Below are 21,744 nucleotides of genomic sequence, written 5' to 3' on the forward strand. Positions count from 1 at the left end.
CGCTGCCATGGTTCCAGTCTGGTGTGTATTTCTGTTGTTTATATGCAAAACATGGTGTTGCTGCCATGTCAAATATAAGTCACAGAAAATGCACTTTGCCACTGGACCTATTAGTTACTAATTCATCCAAAAGTTGGTTATTTTCCGAGACGCCCACAAAGCTCAGATGAAAACACACACCCCTGTGTTTATTCCTGATTCTTGAAACGTATGCAAATGAGTGCATTCTTAATTAGACAGCGTCTCGTTTGCATACTTGAGCAGACGACTTCGTAAAACTTTGTTAGTACAGAAAAGAATCGTCTTAACGCAGCTAATCAGCCGGGGGAGTTTCACGGTGATGATTATGAGTTAAAAATGGTGCCGTATTGTGATTTCACCCCCCTTTAGAGAGAACAAACACCTCAGTGGGAGACGCGAAGGGCACAGCAGAGTGTGACTAATGAACGGTAGTTTTATTTGAAAGTTAAAGCAGCCCTTGCATCACTGTCAGCGTCTATAAAAAAATTTTTTTTTTAAATCTGCGCTCCCAAAACCATCTGCTGCTCCGGATGCCAACTCCAAAGAAAGTTTCAGTCCCTGCGCTTATTTGACATTTTTTCAGGCAGGTGAGCACCGTGCGCTGAAAGCTGTTATTTACAACAAAACACAGTTCTCCTATGCATGGCCGCTGTTGATATGATTAAGAAAGGGCCTCTCACGCCTGGCTGCCGACAGCAAACCACCAGGTTTAAAGGCAGTCATTTTGGGGCCGGGACAATATTTGAAGGTGCAGGGGGGGAAAAATAAAACTCCATAATTTCTGTTTGCCGCCATCTCAGAGCTTAAGTGCTGTTTTATGTGCGTTGAGCTGCGTTTTTTTGTTTTCTTGAGTAATGTAATGTTCCCACTAAACGGGGCAATCATCCTAAAAGCAGGGTTCGCTTTTTTTTTTTGGTGAGCATGTGTTTGTGATGCTGCTCTGCGTGCCCGCATCGGCATTCTCCCGCTAAACTGTGAATAATTCCCCTGTAATTCCGTCTCCATGCCGTTCATCACCCGACTCCCTCTCCCTCCCTCCTCACCTCGCTTATTGTGATTCCTCGCGTAACTAACTGCATCGCAGCAGGATCCCCGCAGCTACGCCGAGGACACCCTGCCGACACGCACGCACTCCAACACGCTCTTTCTCAATTAGTCCGTATGACGAAGCTGTCAGAAACAACAACGGGGCCGCTGTTGTCTCGCTAATTACTGTGATGGGCTCTTTGATGCCGGAAAAAGGCATCGCAGACGTCTCTGGGTTTTTCGAGTCACTTGCGCGGCATCTTGCTAATATTCTAAACAGGAGACTGTATGCAGTTTCTTTTTTTTTTTCCCCCCCTCTCACTACTTCCTCAAACTTAAAAAGTATTAAGTAAAGCCGAGGGGTGCGAATCTACGGCGGGCTGTGTTTCTCCGTGCCGCCTAAGCACTAAGACTGCTTTTGTAGCGCAGCTTGGAGTTAAACCTGGATTAAGTAGAGTCACTAAGCCTCTTTTTTTGGGGGGGTCTATCTCATTCCTGCAATGTATTGATTCCTATACAGAGCATTCAAGCTAAGGCTGTTGATGGAGGGGATAATCCCGAGCACATTAATCTGGGTTGCGAATGGCACGCGCACAGGTGAGGATCAAAGTGGGAAAATGCTGCAGCGAGGGCCTGTAACGTCGCCACAACTTTGCCGGCGTCGTGAAAATGCGACAATATGTGGGAAGCGGTCTCTTTCATTGAGCTGAAAAAGTGTAGAATCTGAGAAAAATCGCTCAATCAGACTACAGTTCTTGAGGTGTGGCACGGGGTTTTGAAGATGAGGTGGTTTATCGGGGATGGAGGGTCTAATCTAAGGTGGGATCAAGTTGGATTGCGGGCGCTGCAGTGTTTTCTTGCTAAAAGTGGGCATTGATCCGTCCCGGCCGCCGCAGTTTGGACTGTTGTGCCTCTCCGCCTGTCTCTCAGGAGCCCCTCAGCTGTAAGTGCAACACACCGACCCTCCTGAGTGCTCTTTCATCAATTCACATTATATCTGTGCACCGGGACGGAAGAACTCGTGTGAATTATTCAAAAACGGATCCCCCTCTTAAGCAATCCATACAGTCAGACTTGGTCCCACGACGCTGGTAAGAATGAGACATATTAATGAGTTGGAGTGTCCCGCTACATACTTGTGATGTGCTACAGTTAAAAGGACGGTTCGACAACAAATCAAAAATACATGTCAGTTTTTCAAATGTGTTTTTTTTTTTTGGAAAGTCGAGTGCCATCGAGAGAGAGAGAGGGGAGACGTCTCTGCAGCAAAACAATCCAGGTGGATAAACAGCACTACAGGTAAGAGGGAAAACACGCATTTTTGGTTTTGGAGGGTGAACTGGCCCTTTAAAAAAAAAAAATGCGAATCAGCCAGAAGTCGGGCCCTGAAGAGCACTTGAGCTAGTGAGTAAAGAAGTCGCTGTCCAATTCTCTCCTCCGTGTCGCGGTTGTAATCCTGCATTACAGGGGCGATCGGAGAGGCTTTAGCAAGGCAAGCTCCCACGGTGAGCTGGTAAGAGCCACGGCTATCCCTAAGTACGCCTGCTTAGGGCTGTAACTGACACATGCTTAGGGAAAAAACACACACTCGGGCGATCGCCAACAAACGCACACACTTGTGCGAACAAGATGGACGCGCGTGCACGCTCGGATGTGGAGAAACGCGGCGGCGTGCGCGCACACACTCGACGCCCGTATCGCCGACACCGAGGATAAAAGGCCCGCGAAAAGAGCTGAGAGCCTAATTAGGTTTTAATTGATTTTGGAGTGGGTCTCTATCCTTCTCTCTCCCTCGCTCTTTCTGTCTCGCTCCCCTCTCCTGTCGTGGATTAGCGTCAGTGAGTGAGTGTTCCTCAGATGTGATTATTGACCTGTTCGCTTCAGCCTCTCCCCAGGCTCTGATGAATACATGCATGAGGGCCTGACGTGCGAGAGCCCGCTGTCTGTCTGTCTCTCTCTGGAACGCACACATTCCACGACACACACACACACACACACACACACACACATACATCATCTGCACAAATAAAACCTTGCACCCATGAAGACACGCATTAACATCACACACCGTTCATAAGTACATTCCAGCATCCACGCTGCCCCCCCATCCTGATCCAGATTCCATTAGGGAGCTTGTTTTGATCCCAAAACCCCGCCTATGTCTGACACAATCCACCCCCGCCCCCCTTTTCCCCCCAGTCTTCTGTCTGTCTGGCAGTCTGTCTGGGTCCGCATGACCGGCCGTGTGTTTAGGGAGCCATTACGGGGCACCAGCTTCACCCCTCCCTCGTTTCTCCCGCGGAGAATACAGCGGGAGCGGAGGGAGAGAGGGGTAAAGGAAACTGAAAACCCTCAAGGGCCGGTAATTCTGCACCAGTCCAGACATGTCCTTCGCTTCCTCCGCTCTCATATATCACTCCAACCCCCTCCGCCGAAAAACAACTAATTGCCTTTCACACCTTTGCTGTTTGTTGGGGACCGGGGACATTTCCTGCAGGCACCGGTGCCTAACCACGGAGAAACACGACTGCGGTGTGTATACGCTGAATGGATGTATATTTATAGGTCTCTCAACTCGCCTATGTGGCCTTCAGGGTGCCGCAGATCAGTCAAACCCTGTCGCTACTCCTTATTCTATCTTTTGTGAGGACCAGCAAAGCGGTTTCTCATTTAACCACCTGCCCGTCTGCATTTAACGACTCGTCTGAGAAATAACCAGCCTCGGATATTGCGTCTCATTTAGTGTAATCTAAATGCCTGCGAAAATACATAAAGCCTTCGCCGGGAATGTCGCAATTACACAATAGATGAACACGTAATTTGCTGTGGGCGCGTCATGGTTCGTCTGATTTACTTTGTTTGTGACAATAAAAGAGCAACAGCTGTTGGAGAATATCAGCAAACCAAACTTGGCTGTACTAAGGCACTTGAGGCCTTTCGGTTGAAATGAGCCCCCCCCCCCTCACCACCACCAGCTCCGTTGTGTGTGTTTTTTGTTCCTTCCCGGTCTCAGCAGAGCGCAGAAAACCCACAAGATCCCGATCCGGTAAACAATGAACAACTGCCTGTCGCTTCTTTCTCCTGCCTCTTGATGATGTACAGAAGCAGAAATTAAAGTAAAGAAAGGGGGGGGTATGCAGTAGACACACGCCCAGATGCACAAGCATCCACACACACCCACTCCTCCCACCCTCGATGGGGACTCTAATAAACCATAAGTGCCTCTGAAATATTAACTAGATTCTGCAAGCAAAATCCCCGCAGATCACCAGGGCCTGCCAGCTTCAATCTTGCCCAAAAACAAATAGCACTCCCCCTTCTTCATCTCCTCATGCCTCGCCTCCCTCCTCCGCCGTCCATCACCGGTTCATGCTTACAGATGACTCGGGCCAAACCGCTGACCACAGGCAGTCTGGGCTCGGCCCCAGACCTTCTAGTGCACCATCGATCTGAAACATCAGACTGTAACTGCCGTCTGAGCTGAAGCCGCGACCCTGCTGGCCGCCCCCCCCCGCTGGATGCATTTTAATCGACCTGTATCAACATATATTTGCGACGGTGATTTTCCTCACTGTGTCGCAGTTCATCCAGACACTCACTCCAGTGATGCACGCGGCCCGTTTTGAGATGAGTCGGGCCGGCGCAGAATCGATCGCTGACGATTTGTGCTATGTGGCTGATGGTGGCGTTCAGCTGGTCTGACATAAATACATTCACATAAGCCGCATAAAATGTGATAATTAGAACAACAGACTGATATTGGTCCCAGTCATTAACCTATTCTGCTTTGTAACTCAGTTTATCCTTTGAATATATGCCACATGTTGCTTTCAGATTGGCGACTGCACCTCATTTGACCCAACAGAAGCTTCTATGCCCTGCCAAGAGCCTGCAACAGCCAACAAAAATGAACAAATGTTTCTGACTATTTATGCATAAGCACAAACAAATTCTGTAAAGTGGGATGTGGAGATTCTGGAAATTCCGTCTGTACAGATGTTAAAGCCCTGGCATTGTAAGTATCTGACAGATCAATAGTGAAAGCTGTTGACTTGTGTTTCCTTCTTCAGCGTTTGACTGTTCATGTTTATTTTTGAGAGGGACGTGTCAGCTCTGCTGATTCACATACAGCAGCAAACTGATATGATGCTGGTTTACATGAGAATTCATGTAAAATGCAACAGAAATCACAAGGAGCACTTTAATAGGCTTACCTGTCATAATTAAAACAATCAGACGGCACACAAACATATGGGTCATGTTTTAATATATTGGAATCAGGGCTTCCTGTGCAGAGTGATAGTTGCTGGAAATGACTTAACAACTTAAATGTCTCTGCAAGGCGAGAGCAGTTGATCAAAGAAAGTGTTCAATATGGTTGATAACACTGCTTTTTCTATTTAATCCCACCTTTCATTTATTATATCAGCATTAAGGCAAGCGTAACAGTCGCGATGACTGTGATCTTGACCTAAAACGCCGGCCCCGAGCCAGATATTGACAGATCGGAAACTGAACAACTCCCTTTAGTCTTGACCTCTGGCAGATCATCTGTCTCTCCTTTCATCCTCAGCGATCGCCCTCCACCTTCTCTTCACCTCCTTCGCTCTCTCCCTCCGGCCATTGCTGATCATCTATCGATTTCACATTACGGGCGGAATACAGACATTGATCCCACACCTCTCTTCTCCCCCTTCGGGCATTACTAAGAGGTTGATATCTGGCACACACACACATGAAAACCCAGTCCTTGTGTGTGTGTGTGTGTGTGTGTGTGTGTGTGTATGTGTGAAAAGTTATAAAGTTATATCATCAGCCCTCCCACCTCAGGCTGCATTCAATAACAAATAAAAGCGAGAAAATAAAAACCGCAAAGGTGGAAGAAATGCATCTTCCCGAATGCTTACAGTTTTATGGCGTGTGTGTGTGTGTGTGTGTGCTTGTGAGGGCGTCTCTATGTGATTCTGCCCGCTCCAATGTTTAATTCAAGTGTGTAAAAATAAAACGCTTCCTCCTCGGGCTAGAGCAGAGGGAGAATGAAAGAACAAAAGGAGGAAAGAGATGGATCAAGAAAAGGGAGGGAGGAAGCTGAAGCGAGAGAGAGAGAGAGAGAGAGAGAGAGAGAGAGAGAGCCTGAGATGGACAGAAAAAGATACTCCTTTCTCTCTCTCCTCCTCCTCCTCCTCCTCTTCCTCCTCAGCTCCTGGTATATCACTAGGTAGCATCCTGGGGCTCGGTGATGGCAGATTGCATTAGAGATATGGGCCTGATATTTCATCTAGCCTTTATTACATTTAGTTCACATCAATTGGCTGGCAACCTGGAGGTAAGAGCTATTTGGCACGCGGCCGGACTCCCCCTGAAATGAAATCCTGAATTAAAGTGCCACCTCAGACATGGAGCGCCTGCATAAGGCTGCCGATTTGATTGCTGCAGTAGAGCCGCGGTTTGGCTGCGTTACACCGTCCGTGTACTGACTGTTTGAACCCACTGAGGGAAAATCAGCAGCTGGACGGGGATATTAGCCAGAGTTCAGACCCCTTGCTTGGCTGACCAAGCACTTTTCTCAATTTTATAAGGGCCTAAAGTGCCCAAAGGGGTGTGTGTGTGTGTGTGACGGCCGATGAGTGTTTTTTACGCTGACAGGTTGCATGCTTAAGTGTGTACGTGCATGTGTTTTTAAGCGTATCCACTGGAAACACATGTCCTTTCACAATCTTTATGACCATGTTATCGTGTATATAAATACATATATATCTTTTTCTTCATGATTCCAAAATCAGCAGTCTAGACCACATAGCTCTGCGTCTTTCAGGTAACACACAGCTCCAGTTTTCTCTGCTGCCGTCTCTGTAATCCCAGCTGTCACGCGGATTTTCAGCCTTGACCGAGATGGTGAGCCCTCCACCTCTGCAGCCCTCCGGCTCCCCCCTCGCCCTAACCTTCGCCGAGGACCGTGAAAACATGCAAAAATCCACTCTCTGCACACTCACACTGCCGTGCCTAATCATACAGGCAAAAAAAAAAAAAAAAAGGAAGCTACCCATAACGGCACTACAGGGCTCGGATCAATCCGGGTAAAAAGCATAGCGCAGGACGGAGAGAGCAGGAATATCGAGCCGCGCTTTGGCTTTTCCCTGCTTATTTCTGCTGCTGTTTCTGCGCCCCAAAGGAAAATGCATCCTCCACGAAAGACAGAAGGGCAAACACATTACCGTTAGAGGTTATGCATAAATAAATGTCGACATGATCCGCTATTTTTCTAATGGGAATCTTAAGTGGGGGATATCACTGGGAGGATGGCTGGATGGATGGATGGATGGATGGATGGATGGCTGGATGGATGGATGGATGGAGGGGAAAAGGGAAGCGGCTAGTCCTACAAACTAACACTCACTTGCATGCTTGCGGAGTTACTCACATGTTTTTCCCACCCACGCTCACTGACTCTCTTACTCACACACACACACACACATACATACAGGATGAAGGGAGATGGAGTGGGAGTGTGTGTTAGAGGGCAGGCCAAGGCCTCCATCCCTCCAGGCGAGCGTAAAAAAATAAAAAAAATAACCCCCCTCTCAATAAAACCCTCGGCGGAGAGGAGAAAGAGGAGGAGGCATTTCAGTTTTCTCTTCCTCCTCCCTTGGCCTCCTCCTGCCCTGCACGCCTTGGGCTGTGAGAAACTGCTTGACACACTGCTTATCAACAGCTGAGCCATTCCTCTCTGTGCCACTACAGCGGGGAAGTCCAGTGCGCTACAGGGGCTGACACTGTGACGCTGGTGCAAAAAAAAAAAAAAAAAAAGAAAAAAAAAGCGCTACTGCCGAGAGAACATATTGCGAGGGAGATAATTATGCAACATTCCGCCTCTGACAAAAGCGACAGAAACCTGGAGACATGAAGCCGGGACATCAAAAAAAACCACAAACTGCATTTCCAGTTCACTGCGACGCGACACAGCCGCGTGAATAGAGCCGACAATCATTGCAAAAAGCCTTTCACCAAAGCAGCCATTGATGTCCTCATGAAAGTTCCATTTTTTTTCTTCCTCCTGGCCAGACAAAGTGCTTTGTCAGTTAACAATGCAGAAAGCACATCTAGGATTATTAATTCTCCAATTTGCAGAGAAAAGGGAGGGCTGCAGCGAGCAAGTAAATAAAACAAGCGTAATTGCAGAGAACGCGCTGATAAACCTTTATTTAAACAGACCAAACGGACAATGAAACGTCTCAGAACGGTCGATGTGTGCAACAATCTCTCTGACTCAGCTGTATAAAAGTGGATTAAACAGTGGAAACCGTGACTTCTCTCTCCTTCCTCTGAGGTCAAAGACAATAGAAGACCATATGATTTGGATTATTCAAGTCTCTGAGAAAGGAAACTGACCATACGCAGTCATATCCACACGAGCAGCTGGGCCTCGTTCTCTTCTTATTCTTCTCCCTCCATTCCCTGTTTATTCCCCCCACCCACAGACTTCAAACTACATCATGATTCTTTTTTTTTGCTCATGCAATCTGTTTGGCCTTTCCCACACACTATCTGAGCCTCCCCTGTCCAAACACACACATACGGATTTTCAAATGCTGCTTGGCATTTGATTATCAGATGGAGGGGGTTTTTACAGCTGGACAGTCCTGATAATGTCAGATAGGTTGTTGGACCCGCACGCATACACAGAAATGATTCTCAAAATGTATCCAAACTTGCTGATTGTGGTTTAGAAATAAATGGATGATACGACACGATATGACAGGATATACTTTTTTTCCCCTATTGGTATATTTTGGCTTGGATTTAAATGTTATGTGCACAAAACTGCTTCCATAGAAGCCATAATAAAAAGCAACAACATAAAAACAAGCAGCACATACATGTATCATCATGTAAAAAAAACTTTGATCATCTCGTTCCAAGCTGAACAAAACCAAAACATCTTTCAGCTCTGTTGACCTGCATCATCAGTTTAAGCAGCTGAAGAGCCACATGTATTCATTATGGAGCCGTTTGAATCATTTTTTCCACTCTGTCTTCACTGTGACCTGCGCCGCCATCGTGCGAGCGAGACCCAAAACTTTGGACGCGGAAAACAGAATGAGCGACATTTTCTGCCCTCTGAACTGCTGAGGTTGCGTGCAGCAGACGTGCCCTTGAGCAACGAACCCAACCCAGTAATTGCTCCGGAGAAGCCTTATAAAAAGGCTGATACTGAAAGTCTGCGGCTGCACTGGGCAGCATCCGGGATATAATGTGTGTAATGGTGTGAATGCGAGAAAAAAAACCAAAGGGACAGCGCTGAATGTGCTCGCAGTTCTCTCGGTAAATAATTATTTCACAAGACGGAAAACCACAGTCCACTTAATGGTCTGCGTTTTCGCAGTTAAAGCTTGTATCTGCGATTAAAATTTCCTTCGCGATTGACCTGTTGTGGTCAAAATGCGGAAAAAATGTTCCGGCAACTTGGGATCAGGCCAAACCGCCAGCAGTGAATTATAATACTATGTAAAACAAAACAAAACAAAAAATCAGTGTGCTTGAACAGGAAATTACTTATTTGAGATATAAATGCTTTTGCTGCATGCTAATGAAAATGTCAACACAAATCATCACTCAGCCAGAATAATAATACGCAATGAAGTCTTACTGGTCAGAGCAATTTTACCCTGACGGAACAGAGTGATTTATAGACTATTAGGACGTGACTCCGCCTTTTCCCAAAAAAAAAAAAAAAAAAAAAAAAAGCTGCCATTCTCCCGTTTTGCCCCCTCCCCTGTCTTACTTGCAGTCCAGCCTCTCGATCTCAAAGTGCGGGTTGAAGTTGAGGACGATGCGCTGCGAGGGCTCCGGCGCCGTGATGATCCAATGGCAGTTCTGGTGAGGCGGGTACTCCAGAGGATAACCGGGGGAGGTGATGTAACCGGCCTCGCTGGCATCCAAGACGCCTCCGCATTCTGCCGCTGTGATAGAGACAGAGGGAAGGAGACAGAGGGGTGAGGCAAAGCAGGAGGTAATGGTTATTGATCGGAAATTAGACAAAATATTGTAAACATGGCTGCATTTCTACATCTGTCATCTGCTCGGGAGGTTGCCGTCAGGCCACATAAATCCCCAGTAAATGGCACGCTTCCTAGAAGAGTGACTCAGAGGACGCTCCTTCATTTACCTTGTTGTCTCTGTATGAAGATGTGATGAGCAACAAATGAACAGTAAAACAAAGAAAGCAATTTAGGCCGTCAGTTAGGAGGAAATTGGAAAAACTTCTCCATTGTGGATTCTCAATGCGAGTGGGACCACATGGGCAAGCTATTAAAACAATAAAAGATCATCCACTTCTGCATTTGGCACACACACACACATACACACACACACACGAACACAGAGAGCCTTTTTCACCCTCTTCCACACCCAGGCTCTTATCTCTCTGGTTCCCCGTGGGGAGCGTTCTCCAAGTGTAATTGTTGCTCCGGCAAGCCAATCTGCAAACATTAGGACACATTCCCTGATCCTATCACGCTCTCCCAGGAACAATAGCCTGCCAATGGCATCGCTCGGTAGGCTTAGACAGGAAGTGACACGCAGACGGCCTGTCTAGCGGGGTTCTGGGGGTCACCCCGACTCTGTAATGAGAAGCTAACGCGGCGACAAAGGCCCTATTCTACGCTCGCGCCCCGACAGCTAAGGCGGCTCTCGCGCGTCGCGTTATCTCCCATAAACACGCCGAACACATAAACTCACATGCGCGCACAAAAGGAACATGCATATGGGTATTCTGCATGCACACACACACACACACACACACACACACACACACACACACACACACACACACACACACACACACACACACACACACTCACTGCACTGTGCACAACGGCTCTTTTATTACTTTTGCATCGCAATAGATTTGGAGGCATTATTATTCTTTACGGAGAGGAAAGAATGAAACATGTTCTCCATGACAACAGCGGCGGGTGGTTTAGCAACCTGCCTCTGTATATATGTTCCTCCGTGTTTGTGTATATGTGGCTGCTGATGCACCAGGGGGTTCTCTAAATGTAATGAACTTGGTGATATTGAACCCAAGGAGGGACGAATGTTTTTTCTTAATATTGCAGCCAGTACATGTCGGCCGCATAAGGAAAACATCACACGGAGGAGGGAGAACTGCTACATCAGGCCACAAACTAAAGATTATGGTACGCTGCCATTAACTATGCACCACCAACTGGTGCGCTTAATCACTCCGCCGCTGAGCTGAATCTATTCTTGACATAAATGGGTTGATATTCCTGCCTGTGTTTTTCCGACAAATTTCTGTGAAAGCATCAATAAAGGAAGCGGAAAGGGAAAAAAAAAGAGAGAGAGAGAGAGAGAGAGAGAGAGAGAGAGAGAGAGAGAGAGAGAGAGAGAAAAAAGCAGCACCAAAGGCTTGAAGTGTAATAGACCCTTCAAGTGATGACATTTCCACCGCCTATTGTGCTTAAAAGGCACACTTAAGATTCTCTGACATTTGATAGAGCTGCGATGGCTTCCTTACTTTGTTACTGGAGAGGAGCAATGCCCACGCTCGCGCAGCAGGCACACACAGCTGCCGGTGATTTCATGTGAGTGCACGACACCAGCCGCCCACACACACAGAAACAGGGCTGTTACATGGGAAATGCACAACACATACACATACACACACACAAGGTTGGCTACACGTGCACACATGACGGCACGTACCGGGGTGCATGCTTAAACACACTCCCACGCATCCGTGCACACACACACACACAACCGCTGCTCCATGTTCAAACGGGCCACCCACGCATGCACGCACACATCCAAACACAAACAGAGGGCCTGTCAATCACCGGGGGCCGACAGAAGTGGGGAGAAAATAGCTAACTGAAAAAATTTCAAAAAAGATAGCTGGGATGGCAAAGAATGACAGACAGAAAGCCACGCACACACACACACACACACACACACACACACACACACACACACACACACACACACACACACGCATACACGCACACAGACATCTCTTTATCTGCTGCGCCTGTGCAGACAGACAGTCATTGTTGGGGAGCCTATGGAGGGAACGGTGTGCAGGAGGCTATCAGCACGCAGAGCCCCGGAAGATTAAGCCGTTTGGGGAGAATCCTGCAGCCTCGACACTTTTTCCCTGAGCTGCCCATTCAGTGGCCCCCAAGGAGGATGAAGAGGAGAGCGGAGAGAGGGAGCGGGAAGGGAAAGGGAGGGGGGATTATAGTGGGAAGGAGGAGAGGAAGGGAGGGAGGGAGGATGAAAGCAAGAAGGGAGAGGAGAACAGAGGGAGAGACAGCGAGGCGATGGATAAAAGATGGATTGAGGAGGAAGGGGAGAGGATTGATCAGATGGGGAGGGGGGGTGAAGGCGGGGCGTGCGGTTGATGTACGATAGGCGGGGAGAGAGGGGAAGACTGACAGGGAGGAGGAGGTGGCAAAAGGTGATGAGGAGGGAGAGATACAGAGGGGTGAAGAAGACAGATGCAGTGAGAGAAGAGATGGAGTTAAGGGGACTGTGTGAGTGTGTGTTTGTGTGTGTGTGTGTGTGTGTGTGTGTGTGCTGCGCAGAGAGCCTGACGAGCCTCATTAAGACATGCCTGCTATCCAGCGGTTCCCTGTAGACACTGACCCCGCTGGGAAACCTCTGCCAGTCAGCTCTTACACACACACACACACACACACACACACACACACAGGGTTAGTGTATGTTTGCAGCAGCACCAGCAGCAGCAATGTATCTAAGCTAAATGAATTGCCGTGAGGGGATTCTGATGACTGATTGATAAATCAGTTTGCACAAAACATTTATATTTGGATGTGTGTATTTGAGTGAGCGAGTGTGTGTGTGTGTGTGTTGGCGAGTGTTTTCTGGAAAAAGTAAAGAATGAAGGGTGGAGGCGGCAGGAAAAAGATTAGAGGATTCCGATGAAAGATGAGTGTATTTTTTTTCCTTCCTAATTGGTTAAACATCCATAACAATTAGTTAGCACACAATACAAGTCTGCGAGCGTGCGAGTGTGTGTGTGGGTGTGTGTGTGTGTGTGTGTGTTCAACTGTCATGTTTTGGTGAGAGCAGAACTTGTTGGATGAGTAACACAGGGGGAAGCACTCAGAAGCTGCCAGCGAGCTTCATGAATTACACTGTCTCTCCTGCTAGAGGAGCCAATCTGTCTACACACATGTGAGCACACACACACACACACACACACACACACACACACAAGTGGCACATTTGTCTCCATGCAGGGACAAAATCTATGTAACATGAAAAAAACGTGTGTGTGTGTGCGAACAGTATGTAGGAGTGTGTTTGCAGAAGAGTGTTTTCATTATTATTCCAACTGAAATGCAGCAGAAATACTATAAATACAGGCAGCCTTTTTTTTTTTAAGATATAGATTGTGTCAGTGAAATTAATGATAAGTGAAATCACTCTGTGTGTGTGTGTGTGTGTGTGTGTGTGTGCACTTTCTCAGTTGCTCCAGATCAAGTCAAACCCCACAGACGTCTCTGCCCCCCTGCTGTGAGAGCGCCTTTATCTTCATTATCTGGAAAAAAAAAATGTGCATATGTCTGCATGTCTGCGCTCACGTTCCGCGGTGCGCGTGCACGTTTGCGTGCGCGCCCCGCGCTCTCATTTCTATTAGCCGCCTTATCGGGGCAAGTATGGCGTCACGCTCTGGGATAAGCTGCGAGTGTGAGGAGAGGCGCTGATAAATCCCTCCATCATTCCTAGTGTCTCTCGCCCCCGCCCCCCCCACCTTAATTAAAAAGTGCTATCGCCCAGAGTGAGGGAATGAGAGGGGAGAGTGGGCAGCACTCATCCATTCAGTCAAGAGCAGAGGGGTTGTCTCTCCGACTGCTTTTAATCTCACCCATTCCACACTAGACTGGACCCAAGGAGAGGGAGAGGGTGAGGAGGAGGAGGAGAGGGGTGAAGAAAAGAGATCCCCCCCCCCATGCTTTAAGACCTTTATGCAGAGGTAGAATGACAGTGGCAGTGGCATGAGCAGCTTTAGAGGTCGTGAGTATGAGCGAGAGAATTCAAAATAAATGGAAAATCCACTCTTAACAGTTAAAATCAAGATTTGAAGCCCAAACTGAGACAGAAAAGCCACTTAGCGCTTCATTGTATTACAGTTTGGACAGGCCTTGGAAACGGTTCAGGCTATAAATGCTGTGGTGGGTGTAACTGGTTTATGCTACACACGTGTGAGGTTCGTCAGGATGTACTGGTGCTGATGATATCTGCGATACGTAAAAACAAAAGAAGTGTTGACATCATGCTAACTGCACACATACACAAACGTCGTAACACACTGGTGGCAGATGTTTGGCCTTTTGGATCTGTTGTTAGTCAGCTCATCTGGCTGCCTGATCGTGATTCATCAAGTCAAATTGGTTCTTTTGCACAGTTACGGTTACACACTCTCTATCGGCCTCACTAAACTTATAATTTACTGACCAAAAGAAGAAACAAAATGTGAATTGGACTGGTGGCGGCTTGTTCTTTAAACCCACACCCATAACTCTTTGCTCCTGCTTGAATATTGATTGTTATCTAATGTATGTTCAAAATTACAAATGAAATTGTATTTCTGAAAAGTGGAATTCGGGTCAATGTGAAAAGTTTATTAGGGAAAATGACTCACAATGTTAAATTTATGTAATCCATCGAAGCCGCCACAGGTGAGGAATTCAAGAAGTGAATTTCTGAAGGATTTCCTATGTATGATCTTCAACAACTGCTGCACAATGGTAGATAACACTTTTTTAAAAAAAACTCAGGAACTGATGTTTAAGACAGGTTCAGCATACCAGCATACAACAATGAGCCTGGAAATGCAACGCACACGGACAAAAGCTTCTTGTTTAACACTGTTCGATGTGTTTAAGGGGGGGATTTTTTTTTCCCCTTTTATAAGAAGTAACAAAAGCTGCATCAAAGGCAGATGATATCCCCAAATCCTCTTTTCCTCCCTCCCAGCCTCCTTTTCTTCTCTCTTTCTCTCTCTTTCCACCCCTCCCTCCCTAACAGGATAAATGCCCCATGCTAATCAGCTAAATGCACACTGCTGGCCATCGTGATCAATGGCTCAATGGATCAATCAGGTAAACAGATGGTTGCTGGTGGCTTCGGGGAGACTAATGGGCCCTAATCCCAACACACTACCTGACTGCAGTATCACGTCTCCTTCTCCCCTGGTTGCACTCTTTTGTCTCCGTGCGGTGGCGTCAAACCTGCACGGCGGAGCGCTTTCCACAAAGGATCCCCCTGCCTGGAGAGTGGAAAAACCAGCCGGGCCTGCGTCGGGCAAGAGGGAGCTGTGAGGAATCGAGCTCCGCCGCACGAGCCTTTGGTGATTTGTCCCCCCCCACCACCACCACCACCTAACAGTATGTTACCTCTTAGTGGAACCGACTGCTTTAAAAACCCTTTTCTGGAAGGGTTGCAGCCTCTCGCAAAAGCAGCTTTTTCTTTAGATTCAAACCCATAACTCCTCCCCTCCTGCACCCTCTCCTCTTTAACCCTGCTTGTGAATTACAATAAATTTAAAACGCGTTGCCTCTTGACAATGCTAACCCCCCCCCCCCGCCAGCTTCCATCTAAACCCCGTCCCCAAGCGCCAGTTAAGACCCCCCTGTGCGGCTAATGCGGCGGAGTGAAAGACCCACCTCTGTTTTATTTATGGGGGTCTTGTTTTTAATTTCACCCCCAAGTGCGGTGAGGCTGTACCCGGGCTCATGCTGGGGGAGCCTGCGACTCTCGTACCTGACTGGTATTGAACGGGGGCTGCTCAGTTTGTCTTTGGCTATGAATGCTAATAGGTGACCTTGTTTTCGCAGCTGATACCTCTGAGGCTGGGGCAGATTAAAACACGGAAGAAATGCAAAGAATTGAAGGGCGGGCGGCAGAGGAGGGGAAAAAAACAAATAGAGAAGGGCAAAAAAAAAAGAGAAAGGCCGACAAAGAGAATAAAAATGAGAAAGTCCATTCACCCAGGAGCTAACATTTGGAAAAAGAAATGATTAAATGAGCGGAAACCCAACTCTGGGAGAAGTCGATACCATAGGTGGAGAGGATGCACAGCCTCCCACTCAATAAACATGCAAATGAGCCTGCTTAATGGCCTGAATATTAATGCTTGTGGGAAGGGAGTAATTGATGTACATGTCAGCGAGTCAAACTATTGTGATTACAGTACAAGCGGAGTGGAAGTTTCCCCTTTTGGATGGAGAGATTGCAGCAAAACGGGCCGTGAGACGTAAGTGAAATAATGGAATAGTTGTGAGAGCAGCAGGCCTCGACGTGAGAGCAGGAGCTCTCTTTGGAAACCTTTAAAAGTGACTCTGATGTGCTTAACTTTCACGGGAGCCTCGTTTTGGAGCGGGGTTGTCGGTGTCTTTTATGGCAGACACACTTCGCCTCTCTGTGGAGGCCCCGGCTTGTGCCTTTACCCCACTCTGGCTGGCTGTCACACCCCCCGGACGATGGTGTCACTCCATAAACCCCTTAATGCGATCTGCTCCCCTCTAAAGTCCAGTGCCATTTTAACTCCGTGACCCCGGCACGCTTTGATGTTGCCCTTTCCCTCTCACACTCTGGTGCACAGCGCTCCCCCTCCTCCTCCTCCTCCTCCTCCTCTGTCAGTCTATCCTCCAACTCTTCCTTGTTCCTGTCTGTTCCTCCCTCGCTCCCTTTTTTCTACGCCTTGGCCTTGCATCTGCCTTCCATTCTCCCCCTGCTGTCCCCTCACATCTCTCTCCCCTGCTCTGTCTCCGCTCTGGTCCCCTTTCAGCCTCTCTTTCCTCTGGCATCTGTGTGTAATGTGGCTCTTGAGGGGGAGCATGGAGGCAGGGACATGCGGTGCAGTGTCTTGGCAGGGGAAAGAGAGAGAGAGAGAGAGAGGGAGAGAGAGAGTGGAGGGGGGATCTTGCTCGGCCTGATGGCTGCCAAGAGGCCCACATCTGTCTCTGATCAACGGGTACACAGGCAGCCAGTAAAACACACACTCACTCACACACGCACACACAGCAACACAGAGGGATGGCTGGGATGACTGTCCTATTTAAAACAAGAGAGCCTAAACAAGAGGCAGAGCGCATATGAAGTGAGAGCTCAACTGCCCTTATGAGGCGGACCGGTGGGTGGTGTTGACAAGGCGCAGCAGTCATCACCTGCTGCTGGTAACCGCGCAACATGCAGATAAATCAGAAATATGACTGTCATTTTTTTTTTTTTTTGCCCCTTGTGCAATAATCCCACCTGGCAAAAAAACAAACAAACATGCACATCCACATGGAATACACACGGACAACCATGCTGGTAAGTGCGCGAGAGGTCATGTGTCATCCCCACCAAGTGGCGTCACTTTCCCTCTCCAGACGCGTCCACACGCGCATTTTCTTGTGACGCAACGGCACGACCACCACTCACGAGCTCGTTTGTTCATGTTATTATGATAATTATTATTCCATAATCACCGTGCAAGTCAGCAGATGGATACCCGGTGCTCCCCCGATGTTAAATCCACATTTAACGAGGCTCCCGAACGAACGCGGCGCTGTTACGCACCCATTTGCCACAGCGCCGTCTCCAGCACTCTCCAGCGAGAGTCAGCCCTGCTTAAGTGCCTTGAGGCAAGGCTACGGAGCTCCACCAGCTGCGGGGGCTGCTTTTCAGCGCGCACACCCCGCACTGCAATCTCCCCAGTTTATTGTTATTTGATTGCTGAGAGTGCAGGAGCTGCCGGCGCGCCGCCGCCTGGAGCTGCCGGCGCTCAGCCACCAGCAGCAGCAGCAGCAGCAGCATAACCAACCCCGAGGAGCGCAAGGACGGCAGGAGATAATGATGGAGACTCGTGGCGGCTGATGAAGATAATGATTACAGTGGTAATGATTACAGTCATGGTAGTCGAACCCGACGACGGCAGCGTCGCTTTTACGCACGGGTTCTACGACACCGGCGGATTTGTAAAAAAAAAAATAGCAAAGCCTACGCCTATGAAAAAAAGACAGCCGTTTCTCAGCTCTGATGTGAAATAACATTTTAATTAGGCGCAGGGGTTTGTTTATTTCCCCTTGATGAATAATTCAATGAAAGATAAACAACAGGCAACTCGGAGGTAAACAATGTGTGTGAATTTTTTCTCTCTTTTTTTTTTTTTCAGAAAAAAAGCTTCATGCATATAATGAGCTCGTTCACAGTCCAGTGAGCTGACGGCAGGGTTTCTCTCCTGCTCCCGGTCTAGCTGGGACAGATAACTGTTTCCGAGCTGATCAATATTTGATGAGAGCTTCTAAGTTCTCCAGCGTTTATATGTATAACAGCCGGCTTGGCACAGGGAGGAATTAGTCACTGACTCGATTTAAAAATAAAAAGTCAGGATGAAACACAACATTAGGTCATCTATCTATCTATCTATCTATCTATCTATCTATCTATCTATCTATCTATCTATCTATCTATCTATCGATCAGGAAACTATCAATGGGACACATGAATTTGATAATCAAACAACAGCTTTGTGTGCCAGACGCTGATGTTTGCCGAAATAATACGCAGAGCTTTCCAAAAAAAACCAAAAAAAAAACCAAAAAACAACCAAACAAAAAAACCCCCGATTTTAAAAAAAAATGTGACTGTCATGCATAGCAGCTTGAACTAAATGTGACGTTAAAACTACACTCGTGCTTCTGTGGTTTTGAGATCCAGCTCCCCCCCCCGCGATTTGCCGTGTTTTTGGTTGAGGCGAGAGACCATGCGTGCGTCAAAATCAAACAAGTAAACTCAAAACTCACCGTCCTCTCCCCTGACTCTCGACGCCAGATGACACATTGCCATTAAAAATCCAATCAGCGGTGACACAAAATCCATCTTGGATGACTCAGAAACTCGAGGAGAGCTTGAAGTTTCTGATGTTTTTTTTGTTTTTCCACCTCGTAAGTATATATATCTATATTTTCTTGCTGCTCCTCCAAACAAAACCAAAAAATAAAAAAGGAAAAAAAAAAGAAAAAAAAAAAAAAAGAAAAGAAAAATCCTCGCCGCCTTCAGACCAGAAAACCGCTGGCAGCAGTCAAAACCTGGACCAGTTCAGTGATAATCCCGCGGCGTTTGTTAAACCATTGGTGGAGGAAAACTATGCCAACTACATGTCAGTGGAGAAATTGGGAGATTGTGTGATTCGCGCAGCCCTGCAGCCTTTTCTTGAAGTCTGTTCATTTGCGGTGCCTCATCCAAAAAACGAGTAGTAGAAGAAGCAAAACTCCTTGATCGACACTACTGCGTTGCGCTCCGCAGCTGGGAGGCTTCGGGCGCTATCTGCGCTCCGGGAGGGGTCTGGACAGCGGCTCCAGGGTGCGTCAGGTTCCGACTGAGAGGCTCCCGGTTCCCCCCCTCGTATCTCTCCCTCTCTGCGTCCCCCTCCGCGTATTTTGCGCGCAAGAAAGGGGTCGAATTCTCCTGGAAAAGGTTGGACTCGGCAGCGGCGCGCTGAAGTCCACGGCAGCCTCGGCCCGAGTGTCACCAGCTGCTTTGGGATGCAAAGTCACAGATACAGGAGGGATCAGCAAAAAGTGCTCCCAGAAAACACCATGCCACCTCCGTGCGGCACCGCTACTCTCGTACGTGTGTGTGCGCCTCTCTCTCTCTCTCTCTCTCTCTCTGGTGGCGGCTCCGCACTGCCTGCGCTGCGCTCCGACACCGGCGTGTGTCCCCCTTGTGTGCGCGTCTGGGAGGTGTGTGTGGAGCATGTGTGTGAGCGATCGCGCTTTTTGAGCCGAGCAGCTATCGCGTTACAGTCACGGCGCCTCGGCTCCGCCCCCCTCCCGTCGCTCGCTGATTGTGGGGAGGGAGAGAGAGAGAGAGAGAGCGAGCACGTGCACGCGCTCCTGCTTTTCTCCCCCTTTTCTCTCTCCTTTCTCCCTCTCTTACGCTCTCTCTCTCTCTCTCACACACACACACACACACAGGCGCACCCCCCCCCCCCCCCCCCCTTTTCAGGAGATACCACAGATATGAACTCCTCCACAGATAAGACCCAGATAAGACATATTGTAATGGTAAAGCAGGAGAGCAGAACTTCTCCTGGGGCTGTTTGCAGAAGAGAGGAGAAATGAGGAATTATAAAGAAGAAGAAAAAAAATCCCAGGGAGAGTGAGACAAGGGAGGGGTGTCTGTGACTTTGGGGGTGGATGTACCCTAACTGTGGGGGTGGGTGGGGGGGTGGCACGAGGCCGCTCCTTCACCACAAGACACATGAAACGGTGCTGAGCCAGTGTGTCGGAGCCCTCGACTCAATCGAGTGGGAGAGCCCACCTCAGCCCTGCCCAATCTCAGCCCTACAATCAACAGGCCTAAATACAGAGCGGGAGGCCGTATAATGACACAGTAGCGAGCCCAAAATAATCTGCTGAGAAAGGCCTCCGCAGCGTCCAGCCCATGTGCCCTGCCTATGGCTTGTATTACCGTGTAATGTAATGGCCTGGCTGAGGCCTGGCTGTATAATGAGGTACAGTATGTAGCCTCGCTGGCATCTTTATTTGGAAATGGCTAGGTGCATTCCTAAAGGTCAGGACACATGGGGCGGGGGGACTTTTTGGGGCAATGCAACATACTATGTACACCTTCCTGCAGGAACTCTCTACCCCGTATAGTTTCGTATAGCAGCATGCTTTTTTTTTTTGTAGGGGAGTTCAAACTCAAAGTAGGGAGTGTCGGTGCTTTGTAGGTGAGTCAACGTCTCGCCTTTATTCTCCCCGGATGGTGACAGTCGTGCGCTGTAAACAATGTCAACAAAAGACCCCGACGCCCTTGACAGAAGGTTGCATGACAGGTCTGAGTGTCACTGCCTGGCTGTCTGTCTGCGTGTCTGTCTGTCACCTCAGTCAACCGTCATCCCCTGCCCCCCCCCAGGTTGACTAGATGCCATCGACTTGCAGCTTTCTTGCAGCCTGTCAGTCATGTTTAAGCCCACCTCTAGCTCCGGGGGAACCGGCGGCTGTCAGACGTCTCCATGATTGGCTAATCTGAGCCTCTGGGGGTGGTGGTGGTGGTGGTGGGGGGGGAGACCATGCTGGCATGAACCAGTTTGCCACGTGCGGTATCGCGGAGTTGTTTTAATGCTTGTAAAGACTGTTCGGTAACACTTTATATGAACCGCCGTTGATAAATGGTGAATTTAAACAACCATTTTAAAGCAATTGTTAAGGTTTCATCACCATCTGATGCTAAATTTACCATTTACTGATTATAAAGTGTTGCCGCGTGTTTTAGTCTGCGCTCCGTTTATGTATTTATCAATGAGAAAGCATCGATTCAGCTGTTTGATGAGACGGGGCTAATCTACGCTTAACCCCCCAGAATGACCCCCCTCGCAGAGATAGAGAGAGATAAAGACAGAAAACACCAGCCAACACAAAAACCTTCAAGCAACACTGGGTCACTTTCAGTTCTGCCCCCCCCCCCAACCCTCCTCCCAGTCCCCAGGGGTCATCCGATACTCCCCTCTCCCATTTGTCAACATCTCTGCCCCCGCCATCAGCTTTCAACCCCCCCAAAATATTGGGTCAACGCATGGCTAATGGAGGGCAACAGTCCAGGAGAGAACCCGAGAAAGATAGAGATACAGAGGGAATGTCGTGGGTGGAATGTGTT

The 21,744-nt window shown here is 48.3% G+C and overlaps 1 protein-coding gene across 2 annotated transcripts in view; it reads right to left on the bottom strand.

Moving 5' to 3' along the window:
- The window catches only part of nrp2a (neuropilin 2a), a 64,405-nt gene extending 44,563 nt beyond the window's left edge, over window positions 1-19,842 (bottom strand). For both annotated transcript variants that reach the window (XM_037091630.1, XM_037091631.1), the window contains exons 1-2: window positions 18,888-19,842; window positions 9,830-10,007 (exon numbers count right to left, since the gene is read on the bottom strand). In XM_037091630.1, coding sequence (XP_036947525.1) covers window positions 9,830-10,007; window positions 18,888-18,963 — 254 coding nt within the window. In that variant the 5' untranslated portion in view covers window positions 18,964-19,842. The remainder of the gene's footprint in view (window positions 1-9,829; window positions 10,008-18,887) is intronic.
- Between the last annotated feature and the right edge of the window lie 1,902 nt (window positions 19,843-21,744).

This window comes from Acanthopagrus latus, chromosome 24 (assembly GCF_904848185.1).
Source record: "Acanthopagrus latus isolate v.2019 chromosome 24, fAcaLat1.1, whole genome shotgun sequence".
NCBI classification, from domain to species: Eukaryota; Metazoa; Chordata; class Actinopteri; order Spariformes; family Sparidae; genus Acanthopagrus; species Acanthopagrus latus.